At 38.7% G+C, this 24,729-nt stretch overlaps 1 protein-coding gene across 1 annotated transcript; it reads left to right on the forward strand.

The window, feature by feature from the left end:
• The first annotated feature begins 1,981 nt into the window (after positions 1-1,981).
• On the forward strand, positions 1,982-23,496 carry sass6 (SAS-6 centriolar assembly protein). Its single transcript, XM_073476806.1, has 16 exons — positions 1,982-2,230; positions 4,261-4,321; positions 4,496-4,575; positions 4,689-4,793; positions 5,165-5,333; positions 5,810-5,887; positions 9,262-9,381; positions 9,517-9,708; positions 12,767-12,961; positions 16,343-16,432; positions 16,692-16,871; positions 18,338-18,419; positions 20,772-20,875; positions 21,584-21,687; positions 21,928-22,007; positions 23,072-23,496. The coding sequence occupies exons 1-16, from the start codon at positions 2,169-2,171 to the stop codon at positions 23,122-23,124; spliced, it is 1,755 nt and encodes a 584-aa protein (XP_073332907.1). The 5' UTR covers positions 1,982-2,168; the 3' UTR covers positions 23,125-23,496.
• The last annotated feature ends 1,233 nt before the right edge of the window (positions 23,497-24,729 follow it).

Below are 24,729 nucleotides of genomic sequence, written 5' to 3' on the forward strand. Positions count from 1 at the left end.
TTCAAATGTGACCCTGGACTACGTGTCCTCGATTGAAGGTAGATCATGGTGAGCAGTGGTAGTTTTTGTGCTTTAAATCTAAGGGAGTGTCAGGCAGGAACACTAACAGGAATCTCCTCCTCTCCTGTCCAGCTGCACAGGCTGACCAATCAAGGGTCCAGGTTATTATTTTTATTTTTATTTATTATTTTGGCATAACAAAATGAAATGTATTAGACTCCTTCATGCTACACAAACGTATACTCACCATGTCTTTCCTGATTTGTTCTCAAAATGTTGTGTACTGAATGATGTGTTACTAATTTTTACTGGAGGGATGTGCCCAGCCAAGTCTCAGTCAGAAAAAGACAGTCCAGATTGTGATAATTTAATTGATATGAAAAGATTTGTTTGCTATCACTGTCATAACCAGTAACCAGGTTTTTCATGTTTGGTCCTTTTGTAGCTCCGTTGGCAGTATTGTGTCTAGCTGAGATGATGGGTTTAATGATATAAACGGTGGTGGGTGGGAGAGCAATTAGTCATGGTGCATTACATTGTATTATGTTGTAGACAAGCGCCTGAGAGCCCCTGAGGTTGGGATGTTTAAATAAAATCCAGGCTGACCCCAGAAAATATCAGTTATCGATAGAAGTTAAAGTTAAGTTAAACTTGCTACATGCAGTTTTTAGCCATGAATTAAGAGAGAAAAGACAACTGAATTTTTCACTGCCCCTTTTGTAGGTCAGTGAGGGTTCATAGATTGCAATGTTCTTTCAAATTGATTTAAGGTGAGTGAGAAAAGTATTAAAATCTTTTTTTAAACTCGCGGTAAAAAGCGACCGAGCGACACACAAACACAAGAGGGATCTGCCTGCACTAGTGATTTGAAACTTTGACACTCACAGCAGGATGTAAATACCGGTGTGTATCTATTGCGAGTCTCGTTGATCTTGTCTGGCGCGGCTTCCGTAGTGCAAACGCTGTGAGGGAGACTCGCGTGCACGCGGGAGCGTGCCTCCAGGCAGATATAGTATAGTGACTGTTTAGGCTAGAAAAATGTACTAAATGACGTCGTTTCGAGTAAACTCTGGATGTCGCCACTTCAGGACACTTGGATTGCAGCGGACGAGCAGTATGGAGGAATATTACAAAGTTTTTGTGTAGTTTTATAGACCTTTTTGTCTCGGGCACCATTGACGCCCGTTATATGGATTTTTGCTGCAGGAGGGTACCCCCGCAGGTCTCCAACTGCACTTTGAGGAATAAGAAACTACACCAGACTTCTCATCAGCATGAGGGTGAGTCGATAATGACTGAATTTCGTTCTAGAGTGAACTATTCCTTTAAGCTGGCCTATTCAGAAGCAGTTCAGAGTACTATGTAAAAAAATGATTGATTTCACTATGTGTGATACAAAATTATAGCAAAATATAATACAAATAAGTATAATACCAGCAAAAAAGGCATTCTATTGAGTTTCTTGCCCATTTGGACATACACCAAAAAAACAAACCAACAAAAAATAAACCAAGACATCCCGCTTTCCATGGCAAAGTGCAAGGAAGGTTCACTTTAGATGAGTAGAGAAGCGATGGAAAAATAACAAATAAAAAAACGTTTACCAAAAGTTATGGTGGTTTCAGTTGTAAATGACATACAGAAGAGGATTAGGGCCACTGTGAACAGCTGAATCACTGATTACTACTACTACTAGCAGCAAGCTACTGCAAAATGTCGTTAAAGCACTATCTTAATTACCTGTGGTTGTGGTTCACAAATTCTCAACACTCCACTGCACACTACTCTCCCTACTCCTTGCAGCTGGGCGGGACTAATGTTGATGCTGTGGGCCGAACCCATGTGTCAGCGGTTATACCCGACAGTTACATGTATGTTACACTCCCAGCCAGTAGGTGGCGGTAAGGGGCTTTACGGCTGCCCAAAGCTGTTATACATCAGGAGGAAGAAGATGATTAACGTTCAATTTCCAGAGCGTTTCAGTTGGCGGCTAAAAAGCGCCAATTCAATAATATTGTGGAGATTACATGAAAATGTGAACGTTTCGTGCGACGCAAACGCCTCTCATTATTAACTGCCTTACCCATATTTGTGCCTTTAACATTAATTGGCGTACGAACGCGACAGTTTACTACCCCGGTGAGCGACTCGGTTAGTTTGTTAGAAACATGGAGAAACTTTTCAGCAAGGTAGTACAAGTGAAGGTGAGGTGCTCGGACTGCGAGGAAAGGTAAGACTGGACGTTGACGTGAAATTGCCTATCTTAAGTACATTCGAGAGTCATGATTAATTCTTTCTAATGTGTTGGCAGCATTAAAAAAACGCTTTCTGTTTTTTGTTATGCACTGTCGATGTAACCTAGCGTTAGTGTACATCAACAACAGTGTTGACCAGCCAGGTAATGTCTATGAGAGGGTGGTCAGGTAGGGTTATACAGATTAGCTAGTTCACGTCCTTTTAATTTAAGTGTAGTCGCCTCTAGGCACTGATGAAAACAAGCGGGATCTGTCCTGAAGTCTTGATATAGAATAGATGATAGTATCATCTGCCAGCTGAGTTATGGACTAATGATTGAATAGAAAAAAGCCAGCACTTCTGCAACTAAAATAAATAGCAAGAACAACCTTGAAGAATTCTTTTGGATATACCCTGAGGAAGAGGACATAACTAATACATCATATTAATTACCCTAATAAATTTAACACCCAAACCAACATATTCAAAAGGTTATAAATGGATGTTTAAATGAATCAAAGGCTTTGTGAAAATGTAAAAACAAAATGAAACCATTGTCTTTTATCAGATTATTATAATCCATTAAATCCAGAACCACCCTAGTGTTACTGTGTTTATTATAAATTATGTACCTTTCTATAAGAAACCCCACATCTGTCCTAAACCCACTTTCAACCTATTGTCTGTAACATGTTGTGAATATTTTGTAATCCACATTCAGTTGTTATTGGTCCCAAGTTATCAATATACTTTTTATACTTACCAGGTTTGGATAACAGGGTAATAATTTCTTGTTCTGTGGTTGACATTAAATTATTGTTTTCAATGTATTCCTTCAGTGCAACAATTCTTCTCCCACGAAAAGGTTTTATAATGATATCTAATCTCATGGCTCCAGACTAACTTTTTTCACCACCCTCCCAAAAATCAATTTTAACTGTCCTGAAGTGAATATAAATCGTCCCAGAATCAAAATATTGTTTTGTAAGACTTTTTTTCCACATCATTTATAGTTGTTAATGCAAAGTATTAGCATTCAAAGAACTTTTACCTCCAATCTGCACTGAGCTGAAGTACTTCAGTGCCTTTTCTTACTGTAATCTTGTTAAATTAATGAGACACTCAATAGATTAGGTAAGCATGCTACTGGACTGTGCACACACTGTAATAAACTGGGAACTGTCAAACATGTACCAATAGATTGTAGGTATAATGAAGAAAAGAGGGACTTTATATCATTACTATTTCATAAAAAACACATTGTGGAAGCTGCTAGGAAAGACATCATGGAAAACCTTCTAATCTACGGAAGCCCTAAAGGGCCATGCATTCATACATTTTATTTCCTCTGTTTTCCCGTGATAACAAGTTCATTTAATTTGTTTTCACGAGATCTCGAGTTATTATCTCGAAATAACAACTGCAGTTTTCCCGAGATAATGGGATCATTTTCTTTAGATCTCGAGATAACGAAACTTTGTTTTCCCGAGATAATGATATAATTAATTCGAGATCTTGAGAAAACAAAACGATAGTCAACTCAGTACAGCATTGTAGGTGGGTGATAAGTAATGTCGTAGTCTACCTCCTCTGTTCAAAGACGATGGTTCCAGCTTGACATAGATTAATTCTTTTACTCCTCTTTCAAACCATCTGTCTTCTCTGGCCAAGATGTTTACATTGTTGTCCTCAAAGGAATGATTTTTCTCCTTCAGATGTAAGTCGACAGCAGAGTCTTGACCTGAGGAGTTGGCCCTCCTGTGTTGTGCATTCGTTAATGAACAGGTGTCCTTATCAACTCTGTAATGACACTCCCACACAGAGTTTTAAAGCCTGCAAACTCCCCTCCAGTTAGTTAGAACTGAAGAAGCCTCATGGATGAGAGGTGAAACGTCTTCAAGAAACTGAAACAAGTCCAGTTGCCTACGATACAGCACTTAGAATCACCATGACCTGGATGACTCAAACCTTCATCAACATACTGTCTGATTGTTATTTATCTGTTTAAATGTCTTAATTTGACAGAAAAGCAAATATCCGTGTCGCCATTGACCTTCAGACGTCATCAAGTCCAGTACACAAAAGAGTGAGTTGGAGTTTGGTGTTAACGATTGAGATTGAGAATTCTGTAGTCAACTAATTGTAAAAATATGGCAGCTCTCAACACTACACTTTAGCCCTTCAGCCTCTATTGTATAACTGTTATAAAAGACAGGCTCTTTTCCTGGTGACTAACCTTCTGTTCTTTTGATTATATTAGGATCTTCTAGTAAAACTAACAGATGATATAGATCCATATTTTCTCTTCAACCTCTCTATATCAGAAGAAGATTTCCAAAGGTAAGTACTGGTAGAATTGCATAAATCATATTGCTCAGTGTTTGAATTTAAGATGAACAAGCGTTCTTTAACTCTCACTGATGTTAGTTCTCTCTCTGTCCTTGTTTGTGTAGTTTGAAAGTCCAGCAGGGGCTGCTGATAGACTTTGCCTCATTTCCTCAGAAATTTATTGACCTCCTGAATCTATGCTATTCAGAACAGGAGTCAGACAATCCAAGGTATGAATGCAAACCACTGCACTACATTACACTCGTCAACAAAAAAAAATCAGCATTCAATCACACTAATACTATTAACTAGTACTTATTTCTGTCCCTCCTAATAATTCAATTTTTAAAATAATATTGTGGGTCTGTATGTATGTATACGTATGTATGTATGTGTGTGTGTGTGTGTGTGTATATATATATATATATATATATATATATATATATATATATATATATATATATATATATATATATATATAATTCCACGTATTGCACCCTTAATCTGTGGAGTATACAAAGTTTTAGACACTTTTCATGATAATGTACTCAAGTAAAACAACATCACACACTACATGACTGTATATTTTCCTTTTCCACAGGTTTCTTCTGCACTTGTCGTGTCAGTCTCCAGTGCTTGAAGGCCCTGCCAATTTCAGTGTTGTAGAGACAAACGCATTCAAACACCTGAACCACTTGTCTTTACGGCTTGCTCAAGGCTCTGACAAAGAGATTAAAGACTATCTGGCAGTGTGTCTCTCCTCTCTGAAGGTCAGCTCATTCTGCATAATTCATCATTATAATACTGTCTGGCCTTTTGATTAAACCTTTAAAAACTCAAGTGTATCTTATCAAAACAACTAATGAGTTTGTCTTGTGGAGTTCTCTAAAGGGAGAGGCTGATCAAAACAATGTCAAGAGATTTTATATCTGGTGTTGAAGTGGTTGACTGTGCTCATTACTTATGTAATTTGCTTGTACATACGGTATCAGCTGGTTCAGTTAAAGCAGTTCAATGAATTGATGCTCTTGTATTGACCTACCTTTTAAGAAGTCATAACAACATATTAGACAACAAATAGAGAAAGAGATGTAGAAATCTATTCAAATTTGAAAATCAACAGATATGCAAACCTTCACATGGATATCTTAGAAATATGTAGGTTTTAGCTGATAAAGTAATACTTTCAGTGGAGCATTCATTCCCTAAGTCATGTTTATAAAGATGTGTCTTCTAAATGTTTCAGGCAGAAAAGCAGGCCCTAGAGATGAAGCTTAAGAAGACTGAAGATGATCTGTCCAGGCAGCTGAGTTATGCCCAACAGGTGCGTTTTGTCATTGACTTGATGTTTGAAAGCCTTTTCTTTCTTCTTCAAATTTAATGTTTTTAAGGTGGCCCAATTTTCAACCTCAACCTCAGTATATTGGCCACACACTGTTTTCAGATTTATTGAATATTGTGTTATGGTCATCCATCCTTTAAAAAAATAGCCTACTTGTTGAAGGCAGGATGAGCAATTGAATTCCATATAGCTCTTAGATAGCTCACCTAGTAGAGTGTGTGTCCCATGTACTGAGGTTGAGGCTTCAACTCTAACTCTTTAAATGACTTTTTAAAAACATTTATCAATATAAGAAAAACCATCTGCCATGATGGCAGGTGACTTAAAATGTTTACCTGCCACAGTCAACGTTTACACTCTATTTGGCAGCTAGCAGGTACTCATTTGATTCCCTGTATGTGAATAGAAGCTATGTCATGTTAATTTTCTGGTAGGATCTTGCCTCAGAGTCTCATAGGTGTTTGTAGGTCCTACCAGTAGCTACAAAAAGAAGGTTATAGAATATCAGCAAAAACTGGAAAAGCTCAAAGCCATTGACATTATATTACAGACTGTACCCAGGGGAAGCCATCTTATGTATCTATGGACTCCCAAAGTTACACAAGGACGGAGCACCACTCAGTCCCATCATCAGCAGCATTAACTCAGTTACCTATAACATATCCAAGCACTTAGCCAGTATCCTAGCTCCTTTGGTCGTTAACACTCAACACCACATCAAAACCTCACAGGATTTCACCAACAAGGTGAGAAAAATAATACTTGACCCAGACGAAACAATGGTTTCTTATGATGTCACCTCACTTTTTTATGGGCATTCCAACTCAAGAAGCGGTTAAGATGGTGAAGAAACGCCTGCTACAGGACAGCACAATTTCCAGCAGAACCAACTTCACCCCAGACCACATTTGTGCCTTACTTGACCTCTGTGTGTCAACCACCTACTTCCAGTACAGAGAAGGTTTCTACAGACAGAAGCACAGCTGTGCCATGGGCTCACCAGTGTCCCCAATGGTGGCCAACCTCTACATGGAGGAATTTGAGAGCAGAGCCTTGATTACCTTCACAGGAACTGCTTATAGCCACTGGTTCAGGTATGTGGACGACACCTGGGTCAAAATCAGAGCAAGGGAAGTGGAAGCCTTCACAGAACTTGTAATGCTGTGGACAATAAGATCAAGTTCACACGGGAAGATGTCAGAGGAGACAGTCTGCCCTTCTTGGACTGCGCAGTACACATTGAAGAAGACAGAAGCCTGGAGCACAAGCTGGGGGTCATCAGAACCTTAAACCATCGGGCTGAGACCGTGCCCACTAAGACAGAGGGGAAGGAGAAGGAACAGAAGCACATCAGGGGAGCACTTAAAACCTGTGGCTACCCAAACTGGACCTTTGTCAAAACCTCTAAAAGATCCAGAGCAGACAGAGAGGAAGAGACAGAAAAATGTAACAACATCATCATTCCCTATGTCGCAGGAACATCTGAGAAACTCAGGAGGATCCTCAATAAACATATCCCAGTTCACTTTAAACATACCAACACGCTGAGGCAGAAACTTGTCCATCCTAAGGACAAAACACACAGGTATAAACAGAGTAATGTAGTTTATGCTCTTCAATGCAGCCAGGACTGCACAGATTTGTACATTGGGGAGACAAAACAACCTCTCCACAAACGAATGGCACAACACAGGAGGGCCAACTCCTCAGGTCAAGACTCTGCTGTCCACTTACACCTGGAGGAAAAAAAAATTCCTTTGAGGACAACAATGTAAACATCTTGGCCAGAGAGGACAGATGGTTTGAAAGAGGAGTAAAAGAATCCATCTATGTCAAACTGGAACGATCGTCTTTGAACAGAGGAGGTGGCCTATGACATTACTTATCACCCACCTACAATGCAGTACTGAGTTCTCTCCCCAGACAGCTTAACAACCATTCACACCTGGGCTCACCTAGCCCTAGCAACCCACATGAAGGTTGTTTGGGTCAATGACACGCAAGTGGCCCTAAAGACTCTGTAAGGACACTCCCACACATAGTTTAAAAGCCTGCAAACTCCCCTCCAGTTAATTAGAACTGAAGAAGTGGAAACGTCTTCATGAAACTGAAAACTGAAGTCCAGTTGACTAGGATACAGCACTTAGGAATAGAAGCTATGTTTGATTGTTAAATGCAACAGTTAGAAATTTGACATTGAAACTTTAAATAGGTGTCCTTATTGATCACAAACAACAGTCAATCTGAGCTGCCAAATAAAAAGCATTCTTATTATTGTTCCAACAGAAAACCAGATCAACCTACCAAGCAAAGCATAGTCCTTACACACATCTGATTGAACTTTTTTGCTGTGCATTCAACAGTGAACTGGATAGCTTTCTCAAGTCACTTTTATGTGAGCATTTTCACAATCACCCTATTCACGATGATCCCGGTAATGACAATGTATCACAATCAACTTATTGTGTTTTGTTATTGCAGTCTGTGGTAAAATCATTAATTGTCCCATCCCAGATCTTTTCAGTGTTGATGAATAATATGTTAATACCATGAAATGATTGGTTGTTTACACTGGCCTTTATTTTCACACGGGTGCTTTTGGAAAACTGCAAACAAAGATTCACGGCTTGACAAAACCAGAGAATGCTGCAGAGAGAAGTTGCCGTAACTCAGCTCGTCAGCTGACAGGTGTCTTACTTCCTGTGAAAGCAACTTGGTGTCCAGACACACATGAACCAGACAGCGGAACATCCCTCTTGTAAATTTGTGACTGCGGTGATAACATGGCGTTCACAGTGTACAAAATGGAGTCTTAATTTCTTATCATGAATCTTTCATGTAAACTCGTCACTATTTGTTGATAACGCACACAAACTATCTGTGAAATTAGGTACTTGTAACACGTAAATTAACATTTTCTTCTGCAGATATTCCATATCATAGCAACCATAGCTGAAAACAGCTTCCTGATGATGTAGTAGAAGACTGTTTAGTGTAACACCCCTTGAGAACATAATAAACAACATTTCCTGCTGGTTCATTTTGAAAAAGCAACAGCTGGGGACGGGGATTCAGCTCCCTAAATTGTCCTGTATTAAACAGATTTGATGATTTTTTTTATGAATTATTATGAACTGAAGAATGTTTTCAATCCTTTAAAAAAGCTATTGACAACAGATACTGTAACGATCACCTTTATTAATATATAGTTGGATGCAGACTGCTTTAACCTCATGACATTTTTTATGCTGAAATATGTATACAAACAGAGTTTTATGTAAAATTATTATGTTATCACTGTTATTAGCATGATTAACAAAGAAACACTACTTAACATCTCTGTATTTCACTCACAGACTCTGTCTGAGAAGACTAAAGAGCTGGACAAACTGCGGTCAGACTGGACTAGTCAGACCAGCTGTCTGTCCAGCCGTCATTCTCTGGAGTTACAATCAGAAAGAGAAAAGGCTGTAGAGGTAAGACTCCTGACATGCATGGACTATGTTTTAAATTGATGGGGATTGAAACAGGGCTTGTACTGGCTATATTTTTTCTCTACAACAGACATTAACTCTCTTGGTCTCTTTTTCTTTGTCTTTACGGTGTTTCAGTTACAGGGCAGGCTTCAGCAACAGACTGAACAGCTGCGTCAGGAGCTGGAGAGTGCACATAAGCAGAGCAGCCAACAGCTTCAGAGGAGGCTGTCAGAACTGGAGGCCTCCTGCAAAGAGCTAACAGAGAGGAAATACAAGAATGAGTCTGTCATCAGAGACCAGAAGATCAAACTAGTAGGCATAGAGGAGGTAAGTGAATAAAGAGTGTGGGTGAGGAATGACTTGGCATTTCTGCATTTAAATGTCTTAAAACAACTAGACCTTCGTTGTGCATTTTGTTGAGCTGTGTACGTACATTATCCCAAATGTTTCCAACAATGTTCTAACCAGAGAAAACCACAATTTAACTCAAGATAACAGTGCGTTTCATTTGATTGCCTGTTGAAATCCAAAAAGTGAGGACCATTACCTTATCCAAGAACATTTGGGCCTGAGATGAAGTTTCATCAGCAGTGTTGTTTGTTTAATGGTATGTTCACCACCAGTGAAGCCAGTTTGACATTTGTATTTATTCACACTTCTCTAATGAATGTTTATTCGCCGCAAATCTACTGTGTATTAGCCGCAGAAAGCAATGGCACATTGAGGGTGTGTGTGTGTGTGTTACAAGGTTCCAAGTTAAATTTATTGTAATTTTTTAAAATCACAAGGGTTTAAATAATGAAACAATGTTTGAGTCCTTTGAGTCCTGCTACATCTATTTTGGAAAATGGAGTGCTGATGATGAATTGAGGACTCTCACAGCCTGGGGAAAGAAGCTTCTCTGTAGTCTGGTGGTACAGCAGCAGATACTTCTGTATCTGTTGTCAGATGGCAGCAGGATGAACAGACTGTGGCTGGGTGGGTGTTGTCTTTTAGTATCTTTGGGCTCTGTGCAGACATCTCACTTCACTGATGTCACTGATGCTCTGTAGATGGTACCAGTGATGTTTTGGGTGGTTTTAATCAGAGCTTCCTGTCCTGGGCCGTGTTGAACCATGCCAGTTTGTGATGTTTCCAGTCAGGATGCTTTCTATTGCTTCTCTGTAAAACATGACCAGAATCTTGCTCTGGAATTTAGCCTTCCTAAGTTTCTGTTGGAAGTAGAGCCTTTCTGTGCTTTTTTTTTAACGCAGGTGGTGATGTGTGATGACCAAGATATGTATTATTTCACAATTTCAAACTCTGAGCTAATTTCTGACATCAACAATTCAGGGAAACTTGAAATCATGACTGCACCTATAAATTATTCTGGTTATTTTGCATTCTATTTTGCAGTATCCACCCAAAACCTGTTTCAAGTGGGATTATTGCAGACTTTCTGTATTGTTTCAGTGCAACTTGATTATGTCAGAAATTAGCTCAGAGAGTTTGAAATTGTCATATAATAGATGTGCGTTGAGCTAAGGAACTACGATTTAATATTTTGTCTAGACATGCAGAACAGGATGACATCCCCTATATGCAATATAGGTAATAAGTAAGAACATCATTACTCAGCATTTTGAAGGAGGCTTGCCCTATTTAAACCTCAGACATTTAGGTTGGTGTGCTCCTGACTGTTGAAGTGAGAGTGAACGCCATGGTGAGATCGAAAGAGCTGTCTGAGGCCTTCAGAAAGAAGATTGTAGCAGCTTATGAGTCTGGCAGGGGATTTAAAATGATCTCAAAAGAATTTGAAATCAGCCATTTCACTGTTCAGAAAATAGTGTACAAGTGGAGGACATTCAAAATAACTGCCAACATGCCCAGGTCTGGCCATCCAAGCAAGTTCACCCCAAGAGCAGACCGCAAGAGTAGTCTAAGAGTAGTCACCAAAAACCCTAAAATGTCATCATGGGACCTACAGCAGGCTCTTGCTACTGTTGATATGAAAGTGCATCCCTCTACAATCAGTAAGAGACTACATGAGAAAACATGAAGGCCAAACTGAAGTTTGCCAGAGAGAACATAGACAAAGAGCAGGACTTCTGGAATAATGTTCTTTGGACAGATGAGTCTAAAATTGAATTATTTGGACACCAGAACAGAGGACATATTTGGCGTAAACCAAATACAGCATTCCAGGAAAATAACTTCATACCAACTGTGAAGCATGGAGGTGGAAGTGTCATGGTTTGGGGATGCTTTGCTGCAGCAGGACCTGGCCAGTTTACCATCATAGAATCCACCATGAATTCTACCGTGTATCAGAGGGTACTTGAGGAACATGTAAGACCATCTGTAAAAAAATTAAAGCTGAAGCGGAACTGGACCCTGCAACATGACAATGACCCAAAACATACCAGTAAATCCACCAGGGACTGGCTGAAAACTAAGAAATGGAGTCCTGGAATGGCCGAGTCAAAGCCCAGATCTTAATCCCATTGAGATGCTGTGGGTGACTTACAACGGGCTGTACATGCAAGAAACCCCTCAAACATCTCACAGCTGAAAGAATTCTGCGTTGAGGAGTGGGGCAAACTTTCCTCAGACCAATGTCAGAGACTGGTAGATGGCTACAAGAAGCGTCTCACTGAAATTACTTCAGCCAAAGGGGGTAACACTAGCTATTAGGGGGTAGGGTGTCCTAACTTTTTCCTCAGTTAGAATACGCATTATTGTTGATATCTTTTGGTTAATGAGTAAAACAATGCACACATATATAAAAATTCAAAGATGTATTATATATATAGATATATTACTTATTCATTTTTTGTACAAAATGTACAATGGAAATAAACCAAAACAAAAGTTTCAAGGACATTAAATGAATCCCTCTTTGGAAAATCTACAGTCAAAATAATCCAAAAAGTGTTTGTTTATTCAGGACCAAATAAGTTCTAGAATGTTGCCAAGTTTCATTAGGGTTTAGAATACACATACAAAATTTTAGCATTCTAGTGAGGGCTCAGAGGGCCAAAATTCATAACTACAGCTATGGGATTTTACAAGGTCCCAATAATTTAATAGAAGTGTCAACATGATTTATTTCAAGATCTTTTTAACATCAGGCAAAAACTTTCTTGATTGACAATCAGGCAATCATGTTATAATTGCGACAGACATACCTAATATAGAAAGACGCATCTCCATCTGTGCAGCAGAGATATGCATAACATGATCTCTAGTTCTCAGATACATACACACATAGCCTCTGTTAAAATTATGACTTACTGGGAATCCCCATTTGTTATTATTTGTGTTTGAAAACACAAGTCTCAATGTTACTACTTATGTAGATGAATAATGATTATTGTTGACAACATCAATTGTTGTGTGTGTGTAGGAGTGCCAGCGTTTGAAGCAGCAGGTCCTGTCTCTAAGGAGGGAGAACAGCACTCTGGACACAGAGGTTCATGAGAAGGAGCGTTTGCTGAGCCAGCTGCAGATGAGAGTGGCTGTTCTAGAACAGGAGATCAAAGATAAGGACCAGCTCATGCGCCGCACAAAAGAGATGCTGGAAGCTACTCAGCAGCAGAAGGTATGAGCTGCAACTTCAAATGCATATTTTCTCAAATTACTGTCAAAGCTTTAATAGTGTAAGAAAGAACAGCACAATAACAGTAAATTACAGCTAAGTAAATTAAATTTCTTCTACAGGGGATACATTAAAGGTACATCTTATATTATCTCATTTTAAGAGTAAGTTACACTTGTGGCATATTCTAGACCTGCTAACCTGTGTGCATTTTGACATCAAGGTACACTGGTACGAGTTGTCATTCTTCACTGCACATAAAGCCTTCGCCGCCTTTCAGTTGAATTCTACACATGCAGTACTCAAGTCTGGTGGTAAGAGGCAGCATCGTCTAGAAAACAAAAGAAGAATAGTTAATTAATCATATCGCCGGATTTATTCCCCTGCCTTCACCCAAATATGAAGTGGGTACGATCATGATGACAAATGCTTAATGTAAATTGCCAGCTAGCATGCTTGTTCACCAGGCATTTAGGTTGGCAAATTCACGTTATTTTAAGTTATAAAGTGTGCTGCAGATTGTTAAACATGTTTTTTCATAGTTCTGTATTCCTAATTATTATTGCAGTCCAACCTGTAACCTCAATGTGAGGACCAGATAATGGCCGGATGGAAATAAAAGTATGTACTGCAGCGTAGTCAGAAATATTAACAATGAAATACACTTAAAACAGACAAATAATGAAATAATTTAACTACATAGCGCACTCATCCACAGTAGAAGTAAGCAAATCACAGAGCTATGACAAAAAAAACACAATTTGAGCAATTCAGCAACATCAGGCAGGCATGATGCTCCGCTTCTGAAACACTACCAGTGTGAAGCCAGAACTAAACAGTGTCTTACAGGCCAAGTAACAGATGTGCCCGGTGGAATGAAGGGGTAACACTTCTTAAACATGTTCAAAAAGGTTCTCAGCTCTGTTCTTTTGAACAGCTTTCACTGATAGTCAAATACATGTTCTTAAGAGGGGCATAACAACCCTTTTGTGATTTTCTGTTATTTATTTATGACGCTAAATGTCTACGTCAGAAGACAGTCAAAGTTCCAAAACTTGAGGTTAATTTAGGTAAAAATGCTCCTAGCAAGTCAAAACCTTGGGGTTGAGTCTGCTCTGAACTGAGGTTAGATTGTTCACACTTACTTAAACGTTTCCTTCTCAAGGATTTATTATTGTATTGTTTTTCTCATAGTCTAATTATATGTTGAATAAGCTTATGATGTGGCGGTGAGTGGGAAAACGATCGTGAAGACCTATGCTGTGTTTGTTTGTTATTTGTATCTTTTTCTTCTGGATGTCTGGTGCCTTCCAGTGATAGAGACTTAGACTGGAGTTGTACTTAAGTTAACACGAACATTGACTTGGGACTCGTCCTTAAAAGAATAATTCACACGATTTAGGCTCGAGATTTGGAACTCATGAAATATCTTATATATGGTATTATTGAATAATTTGTTTAATAACATGTATGACCTACCAAATCAGCTTTCTGCCAAATTGTTAGCAGACTGAGAAATAACTAATATCCTAACTAATATGGCTTTTCCATGCACATATGTGCTAACTTGGATTGACACGGTTTGATTTGGCTAATTAGGCCAATCTCCATTACAGCACGGCTACCAGCTTCAAGTTGTGCCATTTTAACTACTGACATTTTTGTCGTCAATCGAAGATGTCATCAACATCAAATTTTGCCACGCCCTTCCACGAAAACACAAGCTTTTTATAAGTTTTCATTGTAAAGGTGTTAAGACAGCCCTGACCTTATTTGAAGTAGAACAGATTAAAGCTGTAGGAGAAGTTTGTCAAAGTACAACATGTTTAAATCGGCAAAAACAAGCACTAAATTCAAAATGGCCGACATCCTTTTGGGTTAAGGTTAAGGTGGTCACTTAGATTTCTGAACTGAAAAACGGGAATATTTCCAGTCTAGCGATCAGTATGACCATGGTAGCTGTTGTGCTGTAATACACTTTTGGTGAAGACCAACTAATACAAATGGGTTCTAAAAATTAACTAACTAATTAAACCTTTACAGAAAATCATAGTTTAGTACCATGGTGATTAGATCAAACCCAGGCCTAAAAACTGGCATTTCATAAGAAAGTGATTAAAGCAAGAGCCAAATGTATTATTGGATACAGCACTACATACAGAAATACACATTATTTGATAAATAAAACTATTTGGGGTGTCTAAAGTTTGTTTACTTTAAATGGTATAATTCTCTTCCAAGTTTTAACATGAATTTATTGTTGCATGACGTAAGCCAACGTAATTAGACCTATTTGAGATTTGATTTCCAACGAAAAAGTGTCATATGTCCATTTAGAAAAGGCAGATGTCTTTTAGAATAGGATATAATGTGCAATGTACAAGTCAATGCTGTACCAGTATTTCTCCAGCCAGATAATGGGAGAATTCTGCACCAGTCAGGAGGACTGCTGGTTTCTCCTAATGTCTAACAGTAGGCAATTTAAGCAAAGCAAAGGCCCACCAACGAATCCCAGTCTCTTACAAAATAGATTTTCATTGGGACATTAAATCAACTTCATTATTACTTATTCACATGTATTGTAAATTAATCATGCTGACATTTACCGTAGACATTAAGACCATGTGCGGTAGGTGTAAGAGGACGGTAGGAACACAAAGCGTTCTGGCTAAACAAGTGACTGAGACGTCAAGTTTGCTCCCCGGTCTTTCAAGATATATTTGTTTTTACCAGACATTTCCAGGGACAGCTGCAGCCGGAGAGAGGCGGCCAAAAACTGGGACTATCCCTGGAAAACTGGGACTATCCCTGGAAAACGGGGGACTACCCGGAAAACGGGGACTACCCCTGGAAAACAGGGGACTACCCCTGGCAAATGGGGACGTCTGGTCACTGTATTGTAGGTCATGGCACCAAGAGACTTTTTTGTAGATCTCCATAACATACATGTGCACTCAATTTCATGCATATTGGTCAAACTAGCCATGGGGGCTGCTGTTTAGTGGGTGTTACCGAGCCACTGTGTGCCGCTCATGCGCAAGACCTATACAATTTCTAAATGTTTGCCCATATGTGCAAAGTTTCATGACTTTTCAAGCATGTTAAGGCCGACAAAAATATGATTTATTTGGACAACAAATAAATAAATAAATAATGACCTAAGCAATTCCAATAGGGTCCTCAAACCGGTCAGTGCTTGGGCCCTTGTGATTCCTTCAATTCCAATATGGGGTCTTTGCACAGCCTACGGTGCTGGTATTGTTCATTTAGATTTTATAGGCAGTGAGAAAAATATAGACTAACACCAGACTTATTCTGTAAGTAAGGGGTTTCTGTCTACTTCTGTTTATATATTTTTTACATAAATGTTTTTTGTTTTTTTAGGAATCAGTGGAAGAAAATGCTGAAAGTAAAGAACTCCAGATTAGAAAACTTGAAGCAACAGTGAAATCACTGTCTGAGGAGCTAATTAAGGTTAGTGAAAACAGAAAAAAACAGTCTATGCTTGTATATCGGTATTCTTCATATACTCAGTTGACAGTCTATAAGGTACACCTTGTTAAAGTCTACATAGTCAACAGCCAACTGTCCTGCAAAAAATTGGGTGGACAATATGTAAAAGTAACACTTGCTCATTTACCTAATAAACTGGCAACTCAGTGTATTACTTCACTTTATGTTGAATATGGTCCAATCCAGTTTCTTATCTCGTTTTATCTTCATTTTTATCCAGGCTAATGGTATCATTAAGAAGCTGCAGGGGGAGGTCCGAGGCCTAGTTGGAAAAATAAAAGTAAAAAACACTGTGACTGTGTCACAGGAGAAAGTCCTCCAGGATGTATCAGACAAACTTCAAGGTGTTACAAAGGATCTACAGAGCACTCAGCAGCAGGTCATCACCAAGAATGAGCAGGTACGTCTTCAAATCATGGAACTGCAGACAAGATACATTTATAGTCTTTAGGCCTTTCTTAATATCTCACATTTTTTCAGGTTCATACTTTTATTTTGGGTTGCTACTAAAATAGGTTTACATGCTCTTATGTTCAAGAAATAAATCAGATTCCTCACACTGTCCACTGCTGCCCCACAATATTATCTCAGTGTCTGAAACTTTCTGTCTGTTTGAGCTCCTGTCTCTTTAAGGCCCCCATCCTAAAAAGCCCAGTCTACTGTGATTGGTTAGCTCTCACAGGCCAGAGCCAGCACTGCTCACCACTTGAATACAGAAATGAAGTTGAATTGTGTGTCAACATCACCACCATATTGGCAAGACTGGCCTGTAAACATATTTACATTACATTTACATTTCTCTCTGCCACCCGAAATAAGGAACATCAGTACACTATCACATTTCAAGTCCCGGCTCAAAACACACCTGTTTAAGATTGCTTTTTCCCTTTAACAGAATTTCCTGTCCATTTTAACTGTTTTTACTCTTGTGTACTTTTGTGGCTTTCTTTTTATTTATTTATTTTATTTTTATTTTTAACTTATTTTATTCTATTGTGTACTGTGCATTGTTTCTTTTTTACTGTAAGGTGTCCTTGGGTGACAGAAAGGCGCCTATGAAATAAAATGTATTATTATTATTATTTCTCAACTGACCGAGCAAGACCGACGACTGCTGAGTTAAATCCTACTTCAGAGTGCAGAGGACCAAACAACTCTGGCAGTTCTAATTTAACAATCAAAGATGTGCAGTGTTTTAACTTCACCTTTTAGTATCAGATCAGAAAAAAGAGGACTTTACAGAGGTTCTTTTGGTACCTTCCCCAACTTTTTACAGTGGAAACGCAAACAATTCTGTAATGAACCAAACTGGACTGAACCATACTGATTTGTGGAAACGGGGCTTTAAAAATCAAAAGTAATCTCCAAGACTAAACTATTAAAATGCCTTTATTGTCACAGCATGGTCATTTTAGACCCTCAAAAAACATGCTTGCTAGTTTTGGCATGAAGCTTTTGTCAGGGAGTGGCCCTTTTACAGTGGTAATCAAACCATTGGAATCTTACACCTGAACCTAAGGGTTGTGGCCTAGAAAGAGTGAAAGTGTATATAAACTCTAGTAGATGGCTAGAGTATATCTGGCAACCCATATTTCGGCAGTTCTTATTTTATCTTTTTATTCATGGGATAGAAAGACGGCATCATCTCCCTTTGCTCTTCACACATGGCTCACCTGCTGTTTCGAATTCCACAGAGCAGTGGTCCAGAGTACATGTCTGTGATTTCCAAAGACAATTCAGAATGTGTACATTTACAAATAAAGTTTATCCGTATTCAATTGAATCTAGGTTTGAAAGGATTTGAAAGTCATCGCCTTCTGTTTTTTTATATGTATACTTGATTACAATATAATTTGTATGTTACAGGTTTCAAAACTGAAAGAGCAGTTGGAGACGACGGTGCAGAAGCTCAATGAAAGCAGAGAGGTGTTAAAAACAAATGAGAATGGTGAGGACATTTGTCTCACTAATTCCAGTGATCACTGGACTAACTATGGTATTGTTATTCACTGGAGACATTTTATATACCAACACTTCTTGGAAATGTTTTTCTAGCTAAATGGCTCATAATATTGGCGCAAAGTAAGGCACAAGGTGCAAAGGGGTTATATTTAGAGTCTAAAAAAGTCATAGTTGTGTTTTCAGCATAACATAATTTAAACCAAGCAGTGTCCTCTCCAGCTATTTAAACAGTGGCACTCATCTTCACTAAGGGACAGTTATGTCATTGAATCTTTAATCTCCTGACATGGCAACGGATCAAAATTATTTGGAGTAAGGCAGCCGTCTTAAAGTCCATCAGGAAATAATTATTTCAGAATAATAATAAAAGTTTAATTCCTCTGGAGAGTTCCCTCTGTCCTGTCAAGTTTAAAACTTCTGCTTTTACTTTTGCTTCTTAAATGTGCCGTGCTTATGGAAAAATGACTGAAAGCAGCGTCTCTAATCAGTAAAGCTGAGCGTACGAGCATTGTGAACCCACCTTAGTAAGCGCATCTTACTATCTGACTCATGCTTCCTTTAAATAGCAGGAAAAACATGCGCCAGACTTTAAACCAGGTTTTTGTTGGTCTATGGTTTAGTTGCTTTCTGCGACCTAAAGACAGCAGCGCACCAATGATGCGTCTGACCCCACCTCATTTAGGACCAATGTGCCCAGGGGTGCACAGAGGGGCACAAGTACATTTGCAGCTTACACAATGTGGCACTGGGTGTGAAAATGACAAGTGTGTCAGTCAGAAACTAGCAATGACACTTGTGCTTTGCTGTGTGCCGCTTTGATAGAGCCCAGCGAGGTCTCTAAACTTTCCCTCTGAGCAGAGGAAGAGATCAATGGCCATGAAACAGGGTTAGAGTTATTGTTTAGAAAGTGTTACCCAACACATATGTTGTTTGTCACACTAGACACCCACGCCATTATGTTACACGTCATGTCCATCACACCTTGTATGATTCTTAAATTCCAGCATGCAGTTTACAATCACACACCAGGGCGGCATTATGCCGGCATAATTTGGTTCAGTGTAACAAAGCAAAGAAGTCAGAAGAAGTTCTTCTGGAAGATACAAAAATGTCATCTTCAGCATTCCTATTAGGGACTATTTCTTAATGATTAAGTAAATCCAATTAAAACAATTGGCAAGAAGCATATAACCATCTATTGCATTATATTTGAATGATTGTTTGGACATTGTAATAAAGCTAAGAAACAATGGTGTTGTCCTCTCAGTACAAAGACGAGGTAGGTTGCAGAGATAATAGAGTAGAGATAACACATCTTCGTCCAAAAGTATGAGGATTAAAGCACCTTGTCAGTTGTTAACACTTTCATATTACATTCAGCTCCCATTAATCACAAGTTGAAGAAAAAGATTGAGACTTTTTTCTGTGCACACAAAAGGTTTATAGCACTCCGATTTTGAGCAGAAATTTGTTAAACTCCTGAGCATTTCTTCTTTGCCAAGATCATCTATCAACCTGAGAGGTTTGACATTTCACAATGTTGATTAAGCAGCATGATTATTGCACAGGTCGCTGTAGACTGGTCACAGTAGAAGGCCACTCTAAAATGTGCAGTTTTATGACACCACCATGTTTTTGAGGGAGTGTGCAGTTGGCATGCTGTCCAGCAGAGCTGTTCACTGTAAATTTAATGTTCATTTCACTACCATAAGCTACTTAGCATCAGAAGAAGTGTTCTCTTCACTGTACTGGGCTGAGTGCAGACAATGTGTCGGCGGGGGGCTTGCTAATGTCAATGTTGTGAACAGAGTGCCCCATAGTGGCGGGCGGTTTATGGTATGAGCAGGCATAAGCTTTGAATGGACACAGGTGCATTTTTTGAATGGCAATGTGAATGCACAGAGATGCCATGTGGAGTTCCTAAGGCCCATTGCTGTGCAATTCATCCTCATTCATGACCTGCATACTCAGACATGTCAGCCATTGAGCATATGTGGGATGTTCTGGATCAATGTGTACAACATCCTGAAGAGGAGGGGACCAACGTTCCACAGGCCAGAATAAACAACCTGACCAGCTCTATGTGAAAGAGATGTGTCGAGGCCAATGGTGGTCACACCAGATATGGACATCTGTCAGGTTGATGGATCATCTTAAAAAAACAAAACAACTACTAACTAAAAGATTTTAACACATTTCTGGCCAAAATTGGAGAGAAAGAAACTTTTCATGTGAACAGAAAAAGTCTTAGATCTTTTACTTCAACTTGTGAAAAAAGGGAGCAACATAAAAGTGTTGGCATTTATATTTATTAAATGTATATGTTTCTTTTCTACAGTTATTAGTTGGCTTAATAAGCAGCTGAATGAAAAGCAGCTGTCCAGAGAGCCACCTGAATCTTTAGAGAGTCCTTCAGTTTTATCCACCACAACAGGACAGAGGGTAAGAGAGATCTCTTGGCTGTGCTTATAGCCATACTAAGCCAAATTTATTCATGGGCTCATGTTGGCTTTATTCTTCCCACATACACACTATTCTAAGCATTAGCAGTGTTATTGTACTTTGCATCAAATATAGAATGCAACTGTTTTGAACTTAAAGGTGCAGTATGTAAGAATTTTTGTTCAAAATGTTCAAAAATTAACTAAAATTGTCAACAGAATGTGAAGAAATAACTGTTTTGCTGTAATGTTAAAGGTGTCTATGTTTTGTGTTGAAGACATAAACTGAACATGCTAGCCAGTCAGCCCTGGGCCTGAAAACCTCTTTCTCCCAGCATTCCAAAGCTCCAGTGCTAGCAGTGAAAACACCAACACTCCCCTGGTAGTCTGGCTGGCTGCACAGCTAACAAGCTAACAAGCTAACAGTAGCTACAGTCATGAGTGCATAAAAAATAGACTGTTTGCAGCAGTTACTCTGGTGATATGCTGCCCAAATGTGTTGGTAGTATAATTTCAAGGTGACTAATTCTTACATATTGCACCTTTTTAATTTGGTCAACTTACTGATGCTTATTCATATAAAATGTCTAGGGGAGTTATTGTTAAAGCTACATGCCTCGCTTGAAAAACAAGGTATAACATACAACTTTTCACCTTTTACCAGCTATTATCACTGACTGGAGTTAAAGATAGCAATGTATTTTTCCAGGCACACTTTTATCCTCAGACAGGCAAACCTGCTCTGTCTCCTGTGGTGGCTGCTGATGTCACACCTGCTGGGCAGCAAACAATGCAGCCAGCTAACAGACACATGTGAGTCTGGATGACCTCCTCCCCTAAGTATTTTCGTTTTTTCTACTGTATATGCTGGTGTAGGTATATACTGTGTGGAATACATTCAGCCTGAAGAGAACTTGGCATCTGAATGAGAATTTTGTTTAAAATTTTCTAAAGTCTGCTTTTATTTTGTCTGTACAGGAATTTTGTTTTAGAACAGCACTCTAAGGCCATGAGGACTGAAAGTGTGCTCATGTGTTTTCTTTCTGTCTTCAGTGGTCTGGATTCTAAGTACTTTGAGAGGAGAGATGATAGCATCCCAATCAATGGTCTGTTGTCTAATCATCTTAACAGAGGTAAAACCACAATCATTTAGAGCACTGCATGGACTATAAGCTATTTGCATATATTTGGGATCTCATGGTGTGTAACGTTAAGCAGAGCTAACAGAGCTAACTGGGAAGTAGCAGGGTCCCGTTTCTAAATGACCTGGTATCAGATCAGTGCATTGACTCACGTACTTACTGATACCTGCATTTTCGGCAGCATCAACAGCATTTCCAATACTGGTATCGGAATCGAAACAACTCTTTTAAAAAGTAATTTAAAAATGCATTCAGGATATGTTTAAAACAAACAGGCCATACCTGAATGTGAATTAATCAACATGGGCATTTAAGATGTTGAGAGATACCAGTCAGCATTAAAGGCAGGCATATTTATAATTGTACACGAATTGTCCTTGAAATGTTTGATTTCAGTTCATCAATATTTTTGGATAAAGAATTTGTCGTGTTTCTAAATTGATGCCATGAACAAATGGTTAAACCGCTGGCTTTTAAGAAATGTCTCCATATTTGGTAGAATCCTGTTGTTCATGTCAGAGGGGATTACACATTTAATATACCCCATCATTCTTTATTCATTATGCCAAAGGCAGTAAAATGTGCTAATTGTATAATTTAATTTTATCTAGAGAAATGAATCCTACTGTATTTGTAAATCCCCCTAGTTAGTAGTGATTGAAAAAAGTGGTTTAGGAGCTATAGATTTTGACTCATTTGTTGGGAAATTCAGAAAAACCCAATTATTGCCGCTTGTAGTTAATTTTTTAAATTATTTTATGTAACGACTTTAGTGAATATAACAATGATAATAATAATAATACGTAGAAATGGTAATAAAAGGCTTTGGGTTGGAGGCTCTGTCTGAGCCGACCTCTGGAGTTATGAAAATGTTTGAATCACACGAGTTGGAAACAATTCTTCACAGCCACCACTGAAAGCTAATTATGTTATGCTGTGCAGCATTCAAATGTTGATTTTTTTTTTGTAGAATTTAAATAATTAACATGTTAGATGATAGTAAGGATAATGTGATAGAGGTTTCAATACATTTCCTTTTTTTCTTCTCTTTTTAGAGTTTCCTCAGCTAACAAAGCCCTCCGTGACTTCTGCTTACTTCTCTGCATGATGCACACCTACAGAACAAGGTGGAAGTAAGACCATCCAGACTTCACCAGCACTGCATGTTATGAGCCCGGGTCCAAAACTGTTACTGGCCTGCTTTATTGAATAAACTTGTTTTGAGTTGTTGCTTTTAATATATGTGCCAATTGTCTACACCTCAAGCTTCTACTTTGTGTTTCAAATTAATTCTATTAAACTTTATTTCCTGGTAGTTTCCATGGATCATGATAAATGTATTGATGTCTTTAAGTTATTCTGTTTTTCCTGATAGAGTATATTAAATTTGCCATCATTAAGTGTTTCGCTGATGTTTTTGTTTCTGTAGTATTTCAGTAATGAAGTGTAGGCTTTAATAAACAGCTTTTCCATGCTCAAAGGTGTTCACAGTATTTTCAGGATATCTGCTGTGTTTTTATGCCTCCGCAACAGCATTATGTTTTCAGGTTGTCCATTCCATTCTTATGAAGGCGATATCTCAAGAATGCCTCAAGGGAATTTCTTTTTTGGGAATTTGGTACTAATATTGTCTTGGACTCAAGGATGAACTGATTCTATTTTGGTGGCCAGAGGTGTAGGTCACTGTGACCTCACAGAACACATTTTTGGCCATAACTCAACAATTTGTATGATAATTACAATGAAATTTTACACAAGTGTAATAGGATAAAAATGTTCCTGCAATTAATTGTCATAGCTTTGAAACAGCATTTTGAGTGGTGCACAGAGGCTGTAATTCAAATAAAATAATTGTTGTGTTCTCACCTTGGGGCTCTAATGAATATTAAAAATGTGTCAAATGTAAATGTCGGTTCTGTTTGATGTTTGTCTAGTTTACTATTTCATTCAGGAAACCTCTAGTGGTACAATTTCAGTTATCGTTGAGGTTGAATGCTCAACCCACAGAGCAGCAGCAAGAACCATGACTGGTCAAAATCCTTTGGCCAATCAGAGTCACTGCTGCTCCATGGGTGGGAGTTGATTTAAAATTTAGGTCGCACACTGCTTACATATGTTGAAATGAAAACAATCATAATGTGCTGACTGCATGTTAATGGGGAAAACTAAACTGAGACAGTCACAAATAAATGGAACAAGTACAATTTAAAAACATTTTTTTGCCTCCACCAAGGAAGTTCATTCGAGCTGATTGGTTGGTTTGCCAGTAGGATTTCACAACTACTGAACAGATTTCCATGAAACTTGGATTGAGGATGAGTCTCGGCCCAGAGTAGATCTCTTTAACTTTTGGTGAAGATCACGTGAGGGATCTGGGAATTTCTTCTAAATTTTGTCATCAGAGTCTCCATTAAACTAAAGGTGTAGTGGCATTTGCTTCTACATGTTTGCCAAGCTACAACCTCTGGGGCTGAGGAATGAAGCCAATGCAGAAGTACCAAAAACTGCAGTTCCTCAAATGACCACTTGAGGCTGGCTCCAAAAGCGATTCCCCATAATAGCACATGTTAAGTACAGTAGAAAGAAACATGTTTACAGCCTGGTATGAAAAACAGTTTTGGTCTCTATAGCTCATGTGTCCCATCATGACAACTGTACGGGGGGTGATTTTTTATAGAACTCATGTTATTGTATTAAGGCTTAAAGTTAAGCA

Source organism: Pagrus major, chromosome 11 (genome assembly GCF_040436345.1).
Source record: "Pagrus major chromosome 11, Pma_NU_1.0".
Taxonomy (NCBI): domain Eukaryota; kingdom Metazoa; phylum Chordata; class Actinopteri; order Spariformes; family Sparidae; genus Pagrus; species Pagrus major.